The sequence below is a fragment of the Orussus abietinus genome, unplaced genomic scaffold (assembly GCF_000612105.2).
Source record: "Orussus abietinus isolate OABI.00-Male unplaced genomic scaffold, Oabi_2.0 scaffold151, whole genome shotgun sequence".
Classification (NCBI taxonomy): Eukaryota; Metazoa; Arthropoda; class Insecta; order Hymenoptera; family Orussidae; genus Orussus; species Orussus abietinus.
Genome location: NW_019394320.1, coordinates 55073 through 72009, shown reverse-complemented (window position 1 = coordinate 72009; position 16937 = coordinate 55073). Strand labels below are relative to the sequence as shown.

The 16937-nt window shown below is 41.4% G+C and overlaps 1 protein-coding gene across 3 annotated transcripts in view; it reads right to left on the bottom strand.

Annotated features, from left to right (window-relative positions):
• Positions 1–10387, bottom strand: part of LOC105700890 (protein FAM102B) — a 75520-nt gene extending 65133 nt beyond the window's left edge. For 2 of the 3 annotated variants that reach the window (XM_012427140.1, XM_012427157.1), the window contains exon 1: positions 10050–10387. In XM_012427140.1, coding sequence (XP_012282563.1) covers positions 10050–10195 — 146 coding nt within the window. In that variant the 5' untranslated portion in view covers positions 10196–10387. The remainder of the gene's footprint in view (positions 1–10049) is intronic. The other variant, XM_012427149.1, reaches the window with a different exon arrangement.
• Between the last annotated feature and the right edge of the window lie 6550 nt (positions 10388–16937).

Here is a 16937-nt window from a genome sequence, read left to right as displayed (position 1 = left end):
AAAAAGGTAGATCACAATGAAATTACGCTCGGTGATTCTTCCATCAATTAAAACTCCAATAAGAATAGATAAATAAAGTCGATTATAATAAAATTACATTTGGTAATCATTAGTGAGAACCATAATAAATATGAAAAAAAAAACCGTCGATTATAATGAAATGACATTCGATAATCTAATTGTTTTGAATTATAATGAAATTTTTTTTATTATAATGAAAATTTTATTATAATGAAAACATTATAATGAAATGACATTCGATAATTTAATAATATGGTATCAATGGGAGCCTGGCTCCTCAACCGAAGAATCGTAAGGAGGGGTTGAGGTAAAAAATGATTCCAGAAATCGGAGGCACCATGCTAACGAGACCTAAGGTACAATGTGCGACAATGCCGGTGCCGGCAATCGATTTCAGAATACCGTCCAGTCATGAATGTCATTGATCTCGGCTTCAATCCGGCCGTAACCTCGAAGAGCGAGGAACGACTCGGGGATCGAGAACTGGGACAAAGTTGGCTAGCTGCGAGCGAATTCGAGGCTGTAACGATGTACATGTACCGAGTATGTGCACCTGCGCTCCCAAACCGTCTATATACATCCACGTGCATTCCTGTATGCATGGGACGTATGTGCACTTGCACATCGAGAAATAAGGTGCGCGCGCTCTGTCGGTAACGATCGCACCTAAATGCTCGCGACATCGTATCTGGTGCGCCAATTGAGCTATCATTGTGTACTGACCTTGATCAAAAGGGAATTTCCAAAAAGTGGCGCCCCACGTCCCCTAGTTTCGTTCTCTAAGGATAAACTTTCTCCTGAAGGAAAGTCTTACATTATTTTTTAAACAATTGATGCTAATTAACGCGTGAAGTATGCATGGGACATATGTGCACTTGCACATCGAGAAACTAGGTGCGCGCGCTCTGTCGGTAACGATCGCACCTAAATGCTCGCGACATCGTATCTGGTGCGGCAATTGAGCTATCATTGTGTACTGACCTTGATCAAAAGGGAATTTCCAAAAAGTGGCGCCCCACGTCCCCTAGTTTCGTTCTCTAAGGATGAACTTTCTCCCGAAGGAAAGTCTTACATTAATTTTTAAACAATTGATGGTAATTAACGCGTGAAACAGTCGCACTTCAATTCTCACGCGATTGGGTTCCGATGAAACAATTGAGCTTTCTTACGGTACTGACCTCGATCAAAAGTGGTGCCACATTATCTTGCGTTTCCTTCCCAAGGCAAGCTTAACACTAATTTTTAATTGATTAACGCTAAATAATACGTGAAACAATCGCACTTAAATTCTCTCGACCCTGTTTCTGATTGCAACAATTAAACTCTCATCGAGGATCGACCTTGATAAAAAGTGAACATGTAAAACGTTGGTTCCACGTGTCTTCGATTTTCCCTACATACGGATACACTCACGGCTCCATTGTTAACCCATTTGCAGCATTAGCGTATATATTGTATTTCGGTGATAAGGACCCTTTTTTTATACTTCCTTATGATGCAAATGGGTTAAGAGAAATGGAGGACGTTAATCTTGGTGCAATGATCGTGTGCTCCTTTAAAACCAATGCCAGCAGAACCAAAGATAAAAAGGGTTTGAAAAATCAGGGTTTGGATAATGATGATTGGTAACCATGTATTTATACTTAATTATGCAACGTTGTCCTTGATCTCAGTTAAATGACGTGAGCAAGGACATTAAATGTCGGTTAGACGAAGTGGCTTAAGAAATTTTCAAGATTCCGCCGAAGAACGACGCCCGAGAGAATTTTGTATAGTTTAATATCTCGCTTAAGAAGTACGGAGAAACAGTCGCGATTCATTTTTTAACTTCGCTAATGAGCCACTGCCCCTCGGTTTCTGGATGCAGCAGGCGAGATATCTCTTTGAGCATCGACCTTGATGAAAAGCGAACCTGTAGAAATCCGCGAGAACATGCCGTGGAAAGTTTCCCAGCATGTATACGCGCACTCACCGAGATGCATACATGGAATATGCATAAATGCAGACACGACTTCACTGTTAGGAGAAACGGAGAACATTTCCCGCCTGACCTTGAATCCCCGACCTTACGCCTCTTTGATACCAGTGATATTAATATAACGGAACCAAACGTGAATACTTAAGCTGCTGCTAAAATTAGGATAACTAAATGAATACAATGAAAGTAAGAAATTATGCTCTATACTTCCTACGCATATGTATCCATACAAATTTCATGAATGTCAGTAAAAAGAATTCTTCTAAATACCTGCGTTGCCGACGTTCGTATTTATATCGACAGCCGTGTCGAATAATATTGGGCATTGTACTAAATGGCGTACTCTATATGTCGTTTCCGTACAATAATGATAAAGAAATCGAACTAAACCTCCAGAAATCTCCTGGATCCATTGTTTTTAATCCCCTAATTGCCATCCTGCGCCATCTGTGATTTTAGTGTCAACTAAATTTTCTCTCCGAGATCTCGCGTTGCCTTCGTTTTGGCATAGAAGCGCATAAGACCCTTCTTTCGCCTTTATCCCGTTCAAATGCGAGTTTATCGATTACCAGAGTGTTCTAAATTTTCGAAAAATTGCCCCGACCCTTTCGTTTCCCATATCGGAGCCTTCGATAATTGTATATGGATCGAAATATAAGAGCTCGACGCCATTCTGATTCTGGTCTGAGCTAAGTTAAAAAATTTTTTACAAAAATCCAAATTTCGTATGCGTCAGGACAATTCTTAAATGGTCACGAGTGATGTGTCAAAGTTTCGGACAGTTTGGTCCAATACCCTTAAAAAAAAGTGTTGTATTCGAATCGACTGATTTGAAGGGGGTTTCACTTCACCTTAAGTTCCAGAGGGATTTGTGGTTGGGAACGACCTGTCGGCCATATCGCTCACGAGTCGGCAGGGGGCGTCGGGCCGAGGAGGATTAATAAAAAAGCACAGAGCATGCGATAATGGACAATGTCCTGTCGTTCCGACATACACGGCGTCCCCGCGTGGAGAGCGACCGGTGGAAGCGAGCCGACACCCCGTTTCCATGTGGCCTGATGAGGAAACGCCCGATTACACCCGCGACTTCGGTACATATGCTTATGACGGTACATGTGCTTATGATAAGCGCGAACGTCCTCGCACCTTTGCGCGACTCGTGGCTCCGCCAATGATAAATGCAAGATCCTCGAGTTTATTGCGTCGACGTAATAATTGTACTGGATAAACGCCATCACCCGATAAACGTTTTCACACATACCGGACGCGGATGAAACATACTTTTCATTAGATGCGAAAATGGTCAGGGTCATAAAGAAGCTATTTTAACATACGACATAGGAAACAATTTACCCTGCTCGCTAAAAATGTCATACCTGCAATTAAAAATTGTGCGAATCAGAGACTGACGTATATTTTGTTTAGGATAATGTAGAGAGATAATGATTCCAGTTTGGTTTAAAATTTAATTAACTTGTAATTACAGACTTCTTTCATTACATTTGGTTGTCACACATGTGCAATTTTGACTTTTAGGTGTACAGTTTTTGAAGGACAGTAGTATATAAGCCGTTCACGTATTAAAGCGAACAATTCCATTTGTAGAACTCTTTTTGATTCTACCACCAAAGCAGGTAGTGGAGGTTTAACTTTTTATATTCATCACTTCTGTCTACCTTTTCTTTTTTCGAAGTTAATCAATTTGGCAAATGGGAGTCTCATATATCTTCGTTTTCTCCGGCATAAAGGAACGCTTTCTCCTTTTACCCATTAATGATTAAAAAAAACTCTGTTGAAGATGCACTACCTTTTACTTGTCTGTATTCGGTAGAAAAGACGATTTCTAGGGGAAAAAAAAAGTTTCCTGAAGTTTAATCAAACAGAAACGGTAATCGTTACACCAAGGAAGAATAAATGTATAAATGTATAAATCTATAAATGCCACGATTTTCTGTTTTTCCGTTTCAAATACCGAGTACCGGCGAAAATAATGACATTCTGAAACTGGTTGCCGCAAACTTGTATCGTGTATCGTTATGGACGTGAATCACGTCAGGGGCAATCAGGAACAGAATTTAAAATGACGTGAATTCACGTCAGCGGTCGCGAATATGTTAACATACCATCTGACGATTACGAGATACACCCGCTTGATTCCCTTAACACGTATATAAGGTCACTATCTAGCACGTTGAGACAAGTGCGACACAATGCTTTCAAATTGTCGCATTATCGCTGTTAAGTAATGCCTGGTATCGATGATTGGTTATTCTTAAGGTCGAACCGTCGTTGAATTCGAAATTCATTAGGAAACGTCCGGTATAGCTACAAGGCGACGACGTGGTCGAGACGTGAGACCAGATTCGCGATCCTCGAGTTCATTCGATCAATTTTCATACGCGAATTTGACAGTTTCGTATACGACTCCCTAACGTTGACCAATGACGTGACTTCGCAACAACACGACATTTTTCATGCATATCTATTCGGGTGCGAAAAAGATCCACATGAACGCAATGATCGGATCTCTGCGTCGCTCAATCGACCTTCCGGTTCTATCCCCGTGAAATCCTGACGGAAATTTTCCTTCCCCATTGGAGCAGAATATTTAGGGTGTACAAAATTCATGCCCATCACTATAGTTAATTGAAAATGGAATCGAAAAATCCTGAAGACGTTTCTTTTCACGTTGCATAGTTTGCCTGTATTAATTAACCTCTTCACCTACAATATTGTGTGAGAGACGCGGTATATCAATCGGGCCAAACGTGAACAAAACGTGTGAGAGACGTTGTGTGTCAATCGGACCAAACGTGAACAGAACGTGTGAGAGACGTGTGAGACTTTGAACGTTCAGCCAAACCGTGAAATGGTCCGATGTATGATCTGTATTAATTAACCTCTTCACCTACAATATCGTGTGAGAGACGCGGTCTATCAATCGGGCCAAACGTGAACAAAACGTGTGAGAGACGTGTGAGACTTTGAACGTTCAGTCAAACCGTGAAATGGCCCGATGTATCACCTGTATTAATTAACCTCTTCACCTGCAATATCGTGTGAGAGACGCGGTATATCAATCGGGCCAAACGTGAACAAAACGTGTGAGAGACGTTGTGTGTCAATTGGACCAAACGTGAACAAAACGTGTGAGAGACGTTGTGTGTCAATTGGACCAAACGTGAACAAAACGTGTGACAGACGTTGTGTGTCAATTGGACCAAACGTGAACAAAACGTGTGAGAGACGTGTGAGACTTTGAACGTTCAGACAAACCGTGAAATGGCCCGATGTATGACCGACATTTTTGTTGTTTATGGCATGCGTTATTGGAATTTAAATCGTAAGGCAAGGGGTTAAATGAAAATTAGCCGGCCAAGCACAGAGCGCGACCGATACGCGTTCGACTAGTCAACGCGATCGATTGACTATTCTTCAATTAATATTTTCATCAAATATCGAATATTTACCGAAAAACTACATATGTACCGCAGAAGAGACCCCCTACAGAACACTTAGACTCCATTTTCAATAACCATAGCGACGTGCAAACAATGAGCCCGAATTCTGTCCCACTCTGTACGTAGTCCGCAAACCCAACCATTCCCTTGATATCCTTACGACGGCAGCGAAGAGAAAAAAAAAGAAGAAAAAGAGCGATCCTTCCGTTTTCTCTCTCTTGTCGTTAGGCCGTCGCCGTATTGGGCTGCGCAACTGTTACACGGAAAAGGAGAAAGAAAAAGCGACCAAACAGCCCCTTTTTCTCATTCGCTTCTGCCGTTTTCATAGTCAGATCAGCGAGCGGGATCCACACGTTCCACGTTCGTGGACCTAGCCAAAGAATTCAGAAGTTCCCATAGAAGCCCAGAAAGATACGGACGTTCGATACTCGATAAATAGTACGTTAGCCAACGGATGGCGGCGGTGTAATCATCTCTCCATCTCCCTCAATCTTACGGCAATATATAGCGAATTGCATTCTTACTTTATCTTACCCACACACTCGCCTATCTATACGCGTCTCTCTTCCTCCCGTATATGAGATATCATGGGCTAACCCGTGGGATCTCTTTTTTACCCCCACTTCTTGTTTGCTAGCCAACATTTAGATCATCAAGAGCAAACATAGAATCTGGGCTTCTATGGGACTTCTGAATTCTTTGACCGAGCCTTCGCTGATCCAGGAACGCGGTCGAACGATCGAAAGGCATCGAAATGAGGTGCGTATAGCTGGCACCCCCACCTTTACAAAATTCAAATTTCTATGTCTTAACATTTTGTGCCCTTTATGTGCTAATTATGTGGTACAAACGCATGTAAAGGTGGGGGTGCCAGCTATACGGACCTATCGAAATCAGCGTCAAATCGTTCGGAAGATCGACCCCGTATTTTCGAAACTCGAGCTATGACATAACCTCAAAGTACGCGTCCCCTTTGTCCCACCCCTCCGCGTGTGCCACAAGGTTATGTACTAACCGGAGGAGAGGAAGTCTCCAAGGGAGCCGGAACCTCGCCATCTTGGCTCCGGGCCAGAGAATTTGGCGCACGTGGTGCGCGCGGGAAGTTCAAACCGCAGACAATGTCACGTGGGCATCTGCGGTGGCTTAGCGACAAAGTTAAACTGGATGGTGCGCCGTGGACGACGGTGGCGACGTTCAGGGTAAATTAAGAGAAGTTACGCGTTCGTATTAACTCACGTCACTGAGGCAAGATGACCCTAGTAGCATGGAATAATTTCTAAATATTTCTTTGTAATCTTTGCTAAATATCTCATCCAATATACACGCGAAATTCGGTAACGTAGGAATTTAAAAGAATCGGAACGGAAACGATATATGAAGTACGCCATTTAGTGCAAAACCCAACATACACGGGAAATTCGGTAACGTAGGAATTTAGAAGAATCTTTTTCCTCGACGTGTTTCACTTCACCTTAAGCCCAAAGCCCGTGTACTCTTTGCCGGGCGACATTTCTTGTCAGTAGACGGCGTATCACTGACCTTACGTACGGTTCAATGATAGGTGCGCCTGCATTGACGAGTCGGCTATAACAGAGTGCATAGGCTCTGTTAATAGTTAAATATGGACGCGCTTCTATTCCGGGCGAAACCGTGGGTTATCTTTATACAGCCAACGAAGCTTAACCGGAAGTTGAGCGGCTGTTTATACACCTTGCGAGAGGGGATAACGTCTGACATGGTTCGCGTTTCTTTATCACGCGGGTACTTGTATATCGGGAGCACCGTAAAATAATCTCCTAGGCCAGCGCGAGTGCATAAAACGCACGTCTACAGCTGCATAATAGATACGACTCTCTGGGCGGATTAAGGTGATATGAAAGGGTCATTCTATGTGTGAGCCGCTCAGTGCACACATCGACTAACTCCACTTTTTGAAAAATCTTAAATTTAGGTGTCAAAGCACTTGGTATAGTCGTAACTTTTTATATTTATAATATCTTTCCTGATTAATAGAGATTAACACCATTAAACGGCAACATTTTTTTGGGCATTGAATAATAAGTAATTTATTTCAGAAGCCATTTTGATTAACTCCATACTCTAATGTAAATCGTAGACGAATACCTGGCAGTATAGTATTATTGGATTATCCGTTGCGGCCGTACATCGACGCTTTTTTTTTTTAAACAGCCGAAGATGCTTTCCCCCTTTCAACAATATGAGTAATAAAATCGCATCAGCAAACAGATAGAAAGAAGCGCAATGCAGACGGTACTTGGTATAACAGTGATCTCTCACGCTGAATGTTACCGTATACTTCACCAATATTACACGGACTACATATTTTTTGGTCTTTTCAACATTACTCCCTGATTGTTTTTAAAGAACTAAATATTATACCGCTATAATCAAGATGAGTGAAACTAATAACAATGTGGATGTGGAAAGCAGGGATGATTCTTCAATACGATTTATCAGCAGAAAGTCTGGGGCAAGAATACGTTTATCGTGTTTCTCGGATTCATCTGATTGCAACGGTACAAATTCCCCAACAAACACATCGATTGGGAGGAAAAGAAGTCGTAATCCTGATAAATGGGCACGAAATTTACAAAAGCATAACGGAACAAAAGGTTTGGCATACAGAAATACGGGAGGAAATTTAATACCTGCAAAAACATTTGTCGATATAAAATGCAGACGATTATTTTTTGGCTATTCTTTCTTATTAATTTTATATACCGTTAGATGAAAACTATAACTGTATTTATGTATTCTACATTATATATTCGAAGTTATATTATAATAGGAATTTTAAAAAAGAATCTACATTACTTCATCGCATTTCTCAACTTTTTGTTTTATGGAGTTAATCAATGTGTGCACTGAGCGGCTCATGTATAAAACGTCAAAATATTTATAAAATTGTTCTCCAAACTGAGTTGTCCGAATCATTTGGAACTTCAGTACGTGATTATGGAGATCCTAAGGAAGAACCTGGTGCTCATGACAATTCATAAAAAAAAACAATGTATTCTTGATTCTAGTCTGGGACAAATAAACAAATTGTTTTGTAACATGGAATTTCATGAGCATCGCGTTTTTCCTTAAGGTCTTCATAACCACGTGCCGAAGTTTGAATGATTCGGTGCACCCAGTTTCGGGAAAAGTTTTATAAATATTTTGACGTTATATAGATATATAGGATGACCCTTTCGTGTTACCTTAAGTCCACCTACCCTTAGATATATGGTTATGGAAAAATAAAGGAAAACTAATCGCTATTTGATTCGGCTGTAGGAGGCCATGGAAATAATCAGGAGACACAAAAAGACGTATTACGTCTTCGCGATAGACCTAATGAGAAACGTGTTCCGATGTGGCCGGCTCGACACTCTCTGATGCAGATATTAATCCTCGTAATAGGAAATGAAAGAAATTCTCGCCCGATTGCGAGGTTAAAAGGTACCCTGGGAACGGAACGACAGGAGATGGAAATCAAAGTGCAAAGGACCTCCCCCACGCGGTGGAAGTGAAACTTCGACAGTATAGAAAGTTACTAGATATTATTAATTATTCTTTCGCGAAATGCCGTTACGCGTTCGGTAATTATTCTTTTGGGCATACTTACGTTAATTTTGTTTATTTCTATTATTTCTATTTCACTTTAAACGTAAACGATCAACTGAGAGACTAACGCCCTAACGCTAACGAGAACGTTTACGGAAATGACCCCAATACTAACATACAAAGGCGGATATAAATAGAGCCTAATTGTAAGAATAAAATTTACGCAAATTGTGTCAATGCGATGGTGAAAATGATAATTAACTGTACAAAAAAAAAGAAAGATTTAGGACGAGTTGAGGATGACGAGCGGCGATTTTAATATCAACTTCGTCAAGCCAGAAGCACGAACTAAATAACACTAACGAAAACGTTTACGCAAATCGTATTAATTCTAAAACGCAAAGAAAAATGTGAACAGCAATTGAGGTGATATGATAAAGTCATTCTACATATATCAAAATATCAAAATGTTTATAAAACTTGTCTCCAAACTGAGTGCACCGAATCATTTGGAACTTCGGCACGTGATTACGGAGGTCCTAAGATAGAACGCGATGCTCATGAAATTTCATTAAACGGAAGAAAAATATATGTCCTTGATTCTAGTCTGGGATAAATAAACACGTTTTTTTCTTTTTTTTTTAATAAAATTTTACGACTATCGCGTTCTTCCTTAGTCTCCATAATCACGTGCCGAAGTTTCAAATTATTTGTTGCACCCAGTTTGGAGAAAAGTTTGATAAATATCTTAACATCTTGATATGTGCGTGTGTGTGCTTATGCGCGCGCACACACACACATTCTATATGTATTCCACAATAAAAATAATTCTTTTCATTATATATATGTACGTATGCATATATATATATAATGACACTATTTTATCACCTTAACTCTAAAGAAACAAAAGAAAGCACTTCGCTTTCAGAATCGGACCCCTCTCGGAGTATGCAAAGTTACAGGCACTACCGTGCCACGAGAAGTTTCGCTCGAAAAGTAAAAAAAAAAAAGTCACTCACCTCGTAGAATGGTCGACGAAGGATCCGCCGTCCAGGAGGCGAAGCTTCGCGAAGAGGACAGCGCTGACGAAAGGCACTGCGGTCAACTCCTCGAGGTCGACCTCCACCGAGAATTTGTACTTCTTCTTCTTCATCATAAAGGCCATCTCACTAAGCCCCGGGCACTTCACTTTGATTACCGGTCGGAGCGAGGGCTCTCAGGCACTTCTCGCCGCTTCGAGAGCCGGCCGGGTGGCGGGGATCTGCCTTGCCGACCGAGGCGCGCGCGCTCGTCTGGTCTCACATCGGCGGGTCTACCGACTCCCGGCCCTTCCTCCGCGACCCCAAGGGCAACCAAACCTCCTCCTCCCCCCACTCTACCCCACCCCACCCCCCCACGAGACCGTCCGAATTTTCCACCTGCGGTTCGCGGGCCCCAATCGCTCTTCGCCTCGCCGCGTCCGACGTTCGAATGGTGTTTCCCGCTCCAGAAACGCTCCTCGGGGCGATTATCCCCCAGCGGCGAGTTACCGGGAAAAAATTCCTCGTGAGAAATGAGAACTTCCTCTTCCTGTCGAATTCGAGTGCCCTCGGTTCGGTGAGATTAGACGCGCAGTCCGGGTCCTGCGAGCCGCGGGAGAGTCGCCATCTTTGTTCCGCACGACTCGGTTCTTCCTGGGACGATGCTCGGGCAGAAGCTCACAGTGGCCGACCCTCCAGGGGGAAGTCCCGTTCGAATTTCCCGCGCCGGATGAAACGAGCAGGCCGTGCCGCGCAGTCTCCGCATCGCTTACGCACGAGCTACTTCCTCCGCCTCAGTCTGGGCCGACCTTGGCGGCGGATTCGCGAGCCTCGCGGGCGGCCATTTTGGTCCCGGGAGCTGGAACAGGGAAGATAATCTCTATATACCACCTGGGAGTTGAATTCTCATGTGGAAAGTTACGGAGGGATTTTGAGGACCCGCCAAAGCCCTCTTTCGGTAAGAAACGTCGACGATAAGTATTCCAGGCGAGAAATGAGAGTGCACGAAGTATTGCGAGATGTCTCGAGGTACTTTTGCGTGAAAAGCTGGGTAAAGAAGAAGGAAAAAAGAAGAATAAGAAGAAGAAGAAAAATTACCAGCGGCAGACTGGAGCTAAACGACGTGTTAAGATTATACCCGCGCGCTTAACCATTTTTCTCGCTTTTTTGCAGCTTTTCAAGTGGAGATAAAAAGTACGCGTTAACGGGACTTTTTCCCTTCCTCCTCGTATTCCTTCCCGCTACCCAAGAATACGGTACGAACGTCTATTTCACGAATTCATTTTCACGGACACGGTACATCCAATTGATGCCTGGAAACACTTAATGGCTATATTTATTTTCTAGTTTCAGGAGAGAAAGATTTCGACTTATTTCAACTTCGGCACTAGCTGTGCCTGAAACTTATCGCTAATGAGACGATCTAATGGGCATTACCAGACGTTTGATAAGTGATATCGCATCGTTATCTCCCAGCTGATAAAGGTTCCGAACTTTCCTAGATTCGCCCCCGAGAAAACGGGAATTTCAATTTGCTATCTAGGGCATTATCCCACCCGAGCGGAGGTGATATAATCCAGTGGCGAGCAGAACCGAGTTTATAATTGATTCAGAGGACGGTCGGATCGTGAATTGTAATTCCTGTGTGGAGTGAGCGCCGGAAAAAAAGGACGCGCGAATCAACGCACTCCGAGTCAGGTTTCGGTGTGCTAAATGTTAGGTTAGGGGAAAAAAAAAAATAATAATAACCCTCGCTAATGATGAACCGTTCTTGCATCCAGGGCACCGATGAGAGACGCGTACCTGACATCTAAGGTAAATGTCCCAGTTGTCGACCCTCGAAACGGAACTTCCAACACCAAAAGCGCATGTGCCATCAGGGGTTGGCATAAATCCATTTTTTTACAAAAATGAACCCAGCTCAATCGTTTTAACCGGTTTAAACCATATTTGCTGGTTTGTACCGCCTAAATCGTCTAAATGCAGTGGGTAAAACCTGGTTTAAACCACATTTAAACCGCGTTCTTTCCATTGTTTTATCCCGAGTATGCACAGGAACGCAAAATATGTTTGAATGCTACACCGCAGATAGGTTAGAATTTATTTTCATTTCTTTGGATGTAAAGGAGCCCACGTGGACAGGCGGCATGTACAATATTAGAATAAATTGTACGCTACATACATCCTGATGGATTTTATAAGATAGTTTTAACCTGTTAAAACCGAGTGGGCTTCATGTAATGAATTTCATTTACTGGAAAAAAAAAGGAAGAAACCGCTAGTTTTAACTAGAATGGATTAAACTTTGCCAACCCTGGACTGCCACCGCATAAGGAATGGGAAATCAAAAGCGAGAGAGAGAGAGATGTGCGAGAGGAACGTTTTCTCGATTTTTGGAATTTTGACATTCCCCAGAAAATATTCATATTTAACATTTCGTCAATCGTATTTCCCCCTTTTCCAGCCCTTACCTATATAGTGTAGTGATCCCATAACCTGTGCTTTATAACCTTGTTTCAAGTATTCTGCGTTTTTTTTTCAGCATGTATATGTACGTACACATAAGGTTATAAAACTAACAACGACAAAATATAAATGTATATGTGCCGGAAATGTTTCGTACGAAGAAAAGTGTCCCGTGACGTCGAAAAAGTTATGAACCACTGTAAATGGTGTTTTAATCTACCGAGCTCTCGTCGGACAATGATAACTAAAACGTGTTCGAGCACAGTGCCCCATTTTCAAGCGAAATAAATTACGATAGTTTGAAAAAATATCCTGAGCTAGAAAAACGACCGAATTGCAGCTCCTAGTCGCTTCTAGTTTTTTTACCGCCTGTAATCTCGTTGTATCATAATTATATTATCGCTTTTGCGCCGTTGATATCTTTACGATGCAATGCAGAACCGACCAAGTGATCGCATTCCCCTGGAATGTATCAAAGAATAGTTATGATTAAATCTCCTCGCAAACGCGATCGTCCATCTGCGTTGAACATCAATTCTCGTTAGACCACAAGTCAAGCTGTCAGTGAATCGTTTTAGAGAAATCACGGTGCAGTTGAGACCCCAATTAAGTAATATGATTCGCCAAGAATGCATTCAGCCGCAATGGCGATTTAAACATTAAATAACAAACGCGACGATAAATTCAGGGAACCTCTATACAACTCAAATTGCCTTGACATCGTGAAATTTACTATTACGCCTTTTACCGTGCAATTAAATGTTGTTATTCCCTGATAGCCTGACCGAGCGATGTCCGATTAACGTCCGAGTTTACAATTACTAGTAATGCCGACTTAACGTCAAAATTTAAGATTAATACTCCTGTCGCGATTCAAGACTTCATACAATTTAATTCAGTCAAATACAGAAGCAAGGGAATAAAAAAGGCGAGATTCGAAAGTTAAGGTGAAGTGAAACACGTCGAGGAACTTGATCGACGTCGATAAAGATTTTTCTAAATACCTACGTTACCGTCGTTCGTTTTTATATCGACAGCTGTGTCGAATTATATTGGGTATTGTACTAAATGGTTTATTCCACCTGTCGTTTTCGTACAATAATTATAAAGAAATCGAAGTAAAACTTCAGAAATCCTCTGGATTCGTGCTTTCTGGGGCCCTAATTGACTGCAGAGACCCCCTGCGCCATCTGTGATTTCCAGGTCAATTAAATTTTCCCTCCAAGACCTCGTATTCCCATCGATTTGGCATAGAAGCGCATAAAACACTTTTTTCGCCTTTATCCCATTCAAATTCGAGTTTATCGATAACCAGAATGTTTTAAATTATCTTAAAATTGTCCCGACCCTTTCGTTTCTCATATCAGAGCCTTCAATAATTGTATATTGATCGAAATATAAGAGCTCAACTCCATTTTGATTCTGGTCTGGGCTAAGTTAAAAGATTTTTTTGGAAAAATCCAAATTTTGAGGGTGTCAGGACAATTCTTAGATGATCACGAGTCATGTGTCAAAGTTGCGGATAGTTTGGTCCAATACCCTTAAAAAAAAAAGTGTTGTATTCGAACGACTGATTTGAGGGGGGTTTCACTTCACCTCAAATCGCAGCCGCACGGTATCACGTTATCTTGCTGTGCTTTCGACTTGTCGTCTCTGCACATTTGGTACGGTCCGATTGGCAAAGGAATCCCGAAATGCGTCATTTCGGGAGCAAAGTGTGTATACTCTTTATCATACAAAGCGGCTAATTGACACGAGTAAAGCCCCAAAGAGAGGGTAAGACGTTTGTCAAATGCCGACAAACACCGAATTTTCCCGGGGCGACAATTAGCTTTCCCAATGAGGTAGGGAAATGCAAAGACCGCCTAAAAACCTCTTACGATTACTGCCAAAAGGCTTATTGTGACATGTCTAAGTTGCTCAAATACTTTCGGTGAAAATTTGCCGAAGTATTTTATACGTATGGGGAAGATCGTTATGATTGCGAACGAAGCTCTACATAAATATCATTCAGAAGCTACGTTATGAAATTAATAACGGCCAGTTATCCTAGAAAATTCCACCGCGTAACGAGCGGAAAAAAAGAGATAACGCAATAAAAAAAAAAGAAAGACTGACAATCTAGGAAGGTTGACGACACCTGTAATAGCCAGCAAACCGTGTTCACTATTTGAAACGGTTCCAGGTGATTAATGTAAGACTTTAACGACATAATTAGTATATAATTATTGTTCCTTTCACGTTTCATCGTTCGGTTATGATCTTTTAACAGAAGTCTCTGGGCCAATGGTTACGTAATAAATTGTTCTATTACAAATGTTATGAAACATAACGCATTTCAGACACCCCCACGTATATGCACTTATATCCCCTTCCAATATACAAACCTAGACACAAGAGCAATTATTGACGCCGATAACGTCATCGTCTATCGCCTTTCAACGACATCCCCTGTCCTCTGCAAACACGACAGGCAAAAGTCAAAATACAACCCAAGCGCACGATTGGATCTGTTTAAAAAAGGAACCGCTGTTTGAAGAGGTCCAATTTTAAATATACTTCCACTTTTATCCTCAGCCTGTCTTCGTGGGCGGTTATTTCTTTAACAGGTTGTGCATACCAGAGGCGGTGGAATAAGTGGATCATCAAAAATTCAGGAAGTTCAGAAGGATTTCGTTTACACTGACCCAGAAAAATGAACCCCGAGGAAAAAGTACCCCGAACGAAGATTTTTCCTCGGTACCCAAGAAAATCGAAAAATCGCACGTGACCACTCCACTCGTCAGAAGTGAAACTTCTATGTTAAAAAGAATTGTTATTAATGTAGGACGTACTTTATTGGTTTTCTACCTTCTAATGCTTTGTTACCCTACTATATGTGTTAATGCGTCGCTTCGAATGATCGAACCGATCACTGTACGTCGTTGTCTTTTCCGAAACGGATTGAACTTATATATGCTGTTTTCGACGATATTCGCTCTTTGTCGCGTTTCCCATTTGTGTCTTCGAAAACGGCAATACTTTTAGGGGGAAAAATACATCGTCTTAAGGTGAAGTGAAACACGTCGAGGAACTTGATCGACATCGATAAAGATTTTTCTAAATGCCCACGTTGCCGACGTTCGTGTTTATATTGACAGCTATATCGAATTATATTGGGTATTGTACTAAATGGCGTACTCCACCTGTCGTTTTCGTACAATAATTATAAAGAAATCGAAGTAAAACTCCAGAAATCCTCTGGATTCATGCTTTCTGGGGCCCTAATTGACTGCAGAGGGACCCCCTACGCCATCTGTGATTTCCAGGTCGATTAAATTTTCACTCCAAGACCTCGTAATCCCATCGTTTTGGCATAGAAGCGCATACAACACTTTTTTTGCCTTTATCCCGTTCAAATGCGAGTGCATCGATTACCAGTGTTCTAAATTGTCGTAAAATTGTCCTGACCCTTTCGTTTCTTATATCAGAGCCTTCGATAATTGTATATTAATCGAAATATGAGAGCTCGACGCCACTTTGGTTCTGGTTTGGGCTGAGTTAAAAAATTTGTTTACAAAATCCAAATTTTGTATGTGTCAGGACAATTCTTAGATGATCAGGAGTGATGTGTCAAAGTTGTGGACAGTTTGGTCTAATACCCTTAAAAAAAAGTGTTGTATTCGAATCGACTGATTTGAAAGGGGTTTCACTTCACCTTAATTCGGTCGTGCAGTCGTCTTAGTCGGTTTCGAGCAGTTATTTTCGACCATTCGTTTCTTGTCAGTCGATTTTGACAAGCCGTTTTAGAACAGTCGTCTAAGTCGTCGAGTCGATAGTAGTTTCAGTCGTTCGTAACGTAAACTTAGTCATCGAAATCTGCCTGAATCGGAAACACGCACGGTGTATGATTGTAATCTAGTTTTAATAAATTCAATGGTACTTTATTTTATCAGTTGTTGAAACTTCTTTCCAAATTGAGTGTACCGATTCGATTCAGACTTCCCAATGTGAGTATGGAGACTATAAGGAAGATCCTGACACCCATGAATATTTAATTTTTTACATGTTTGTTCATAGACGGTTTCAAAAATTTGTTATCAAAAATGAAATTTTATTGGTATCAGGACCTTTTTTGCAGCCTCCATATGCACGCTGTAAAGTTTCAAGAACTCTCCTTCCGATACTCATTGTTTTGGGCATAACGAGCCTGGCATACAAAGATAAATACAAATAATGACTAACTATCAAACTAACCGAAAGAATAACGCACCAATGTTAACGGAAACATTAACCCAAAAATTGTCCTAGTACAAAGATAAGTATCCAAAGATGACTATAAATAATAATCAACCTAAAAAAAATTAACCAAACCGTTTACGGAAATTATGTCAATGCTAACGTATTAAAATAAATGTAAACAGTAATTAACCGTAAGAAAAA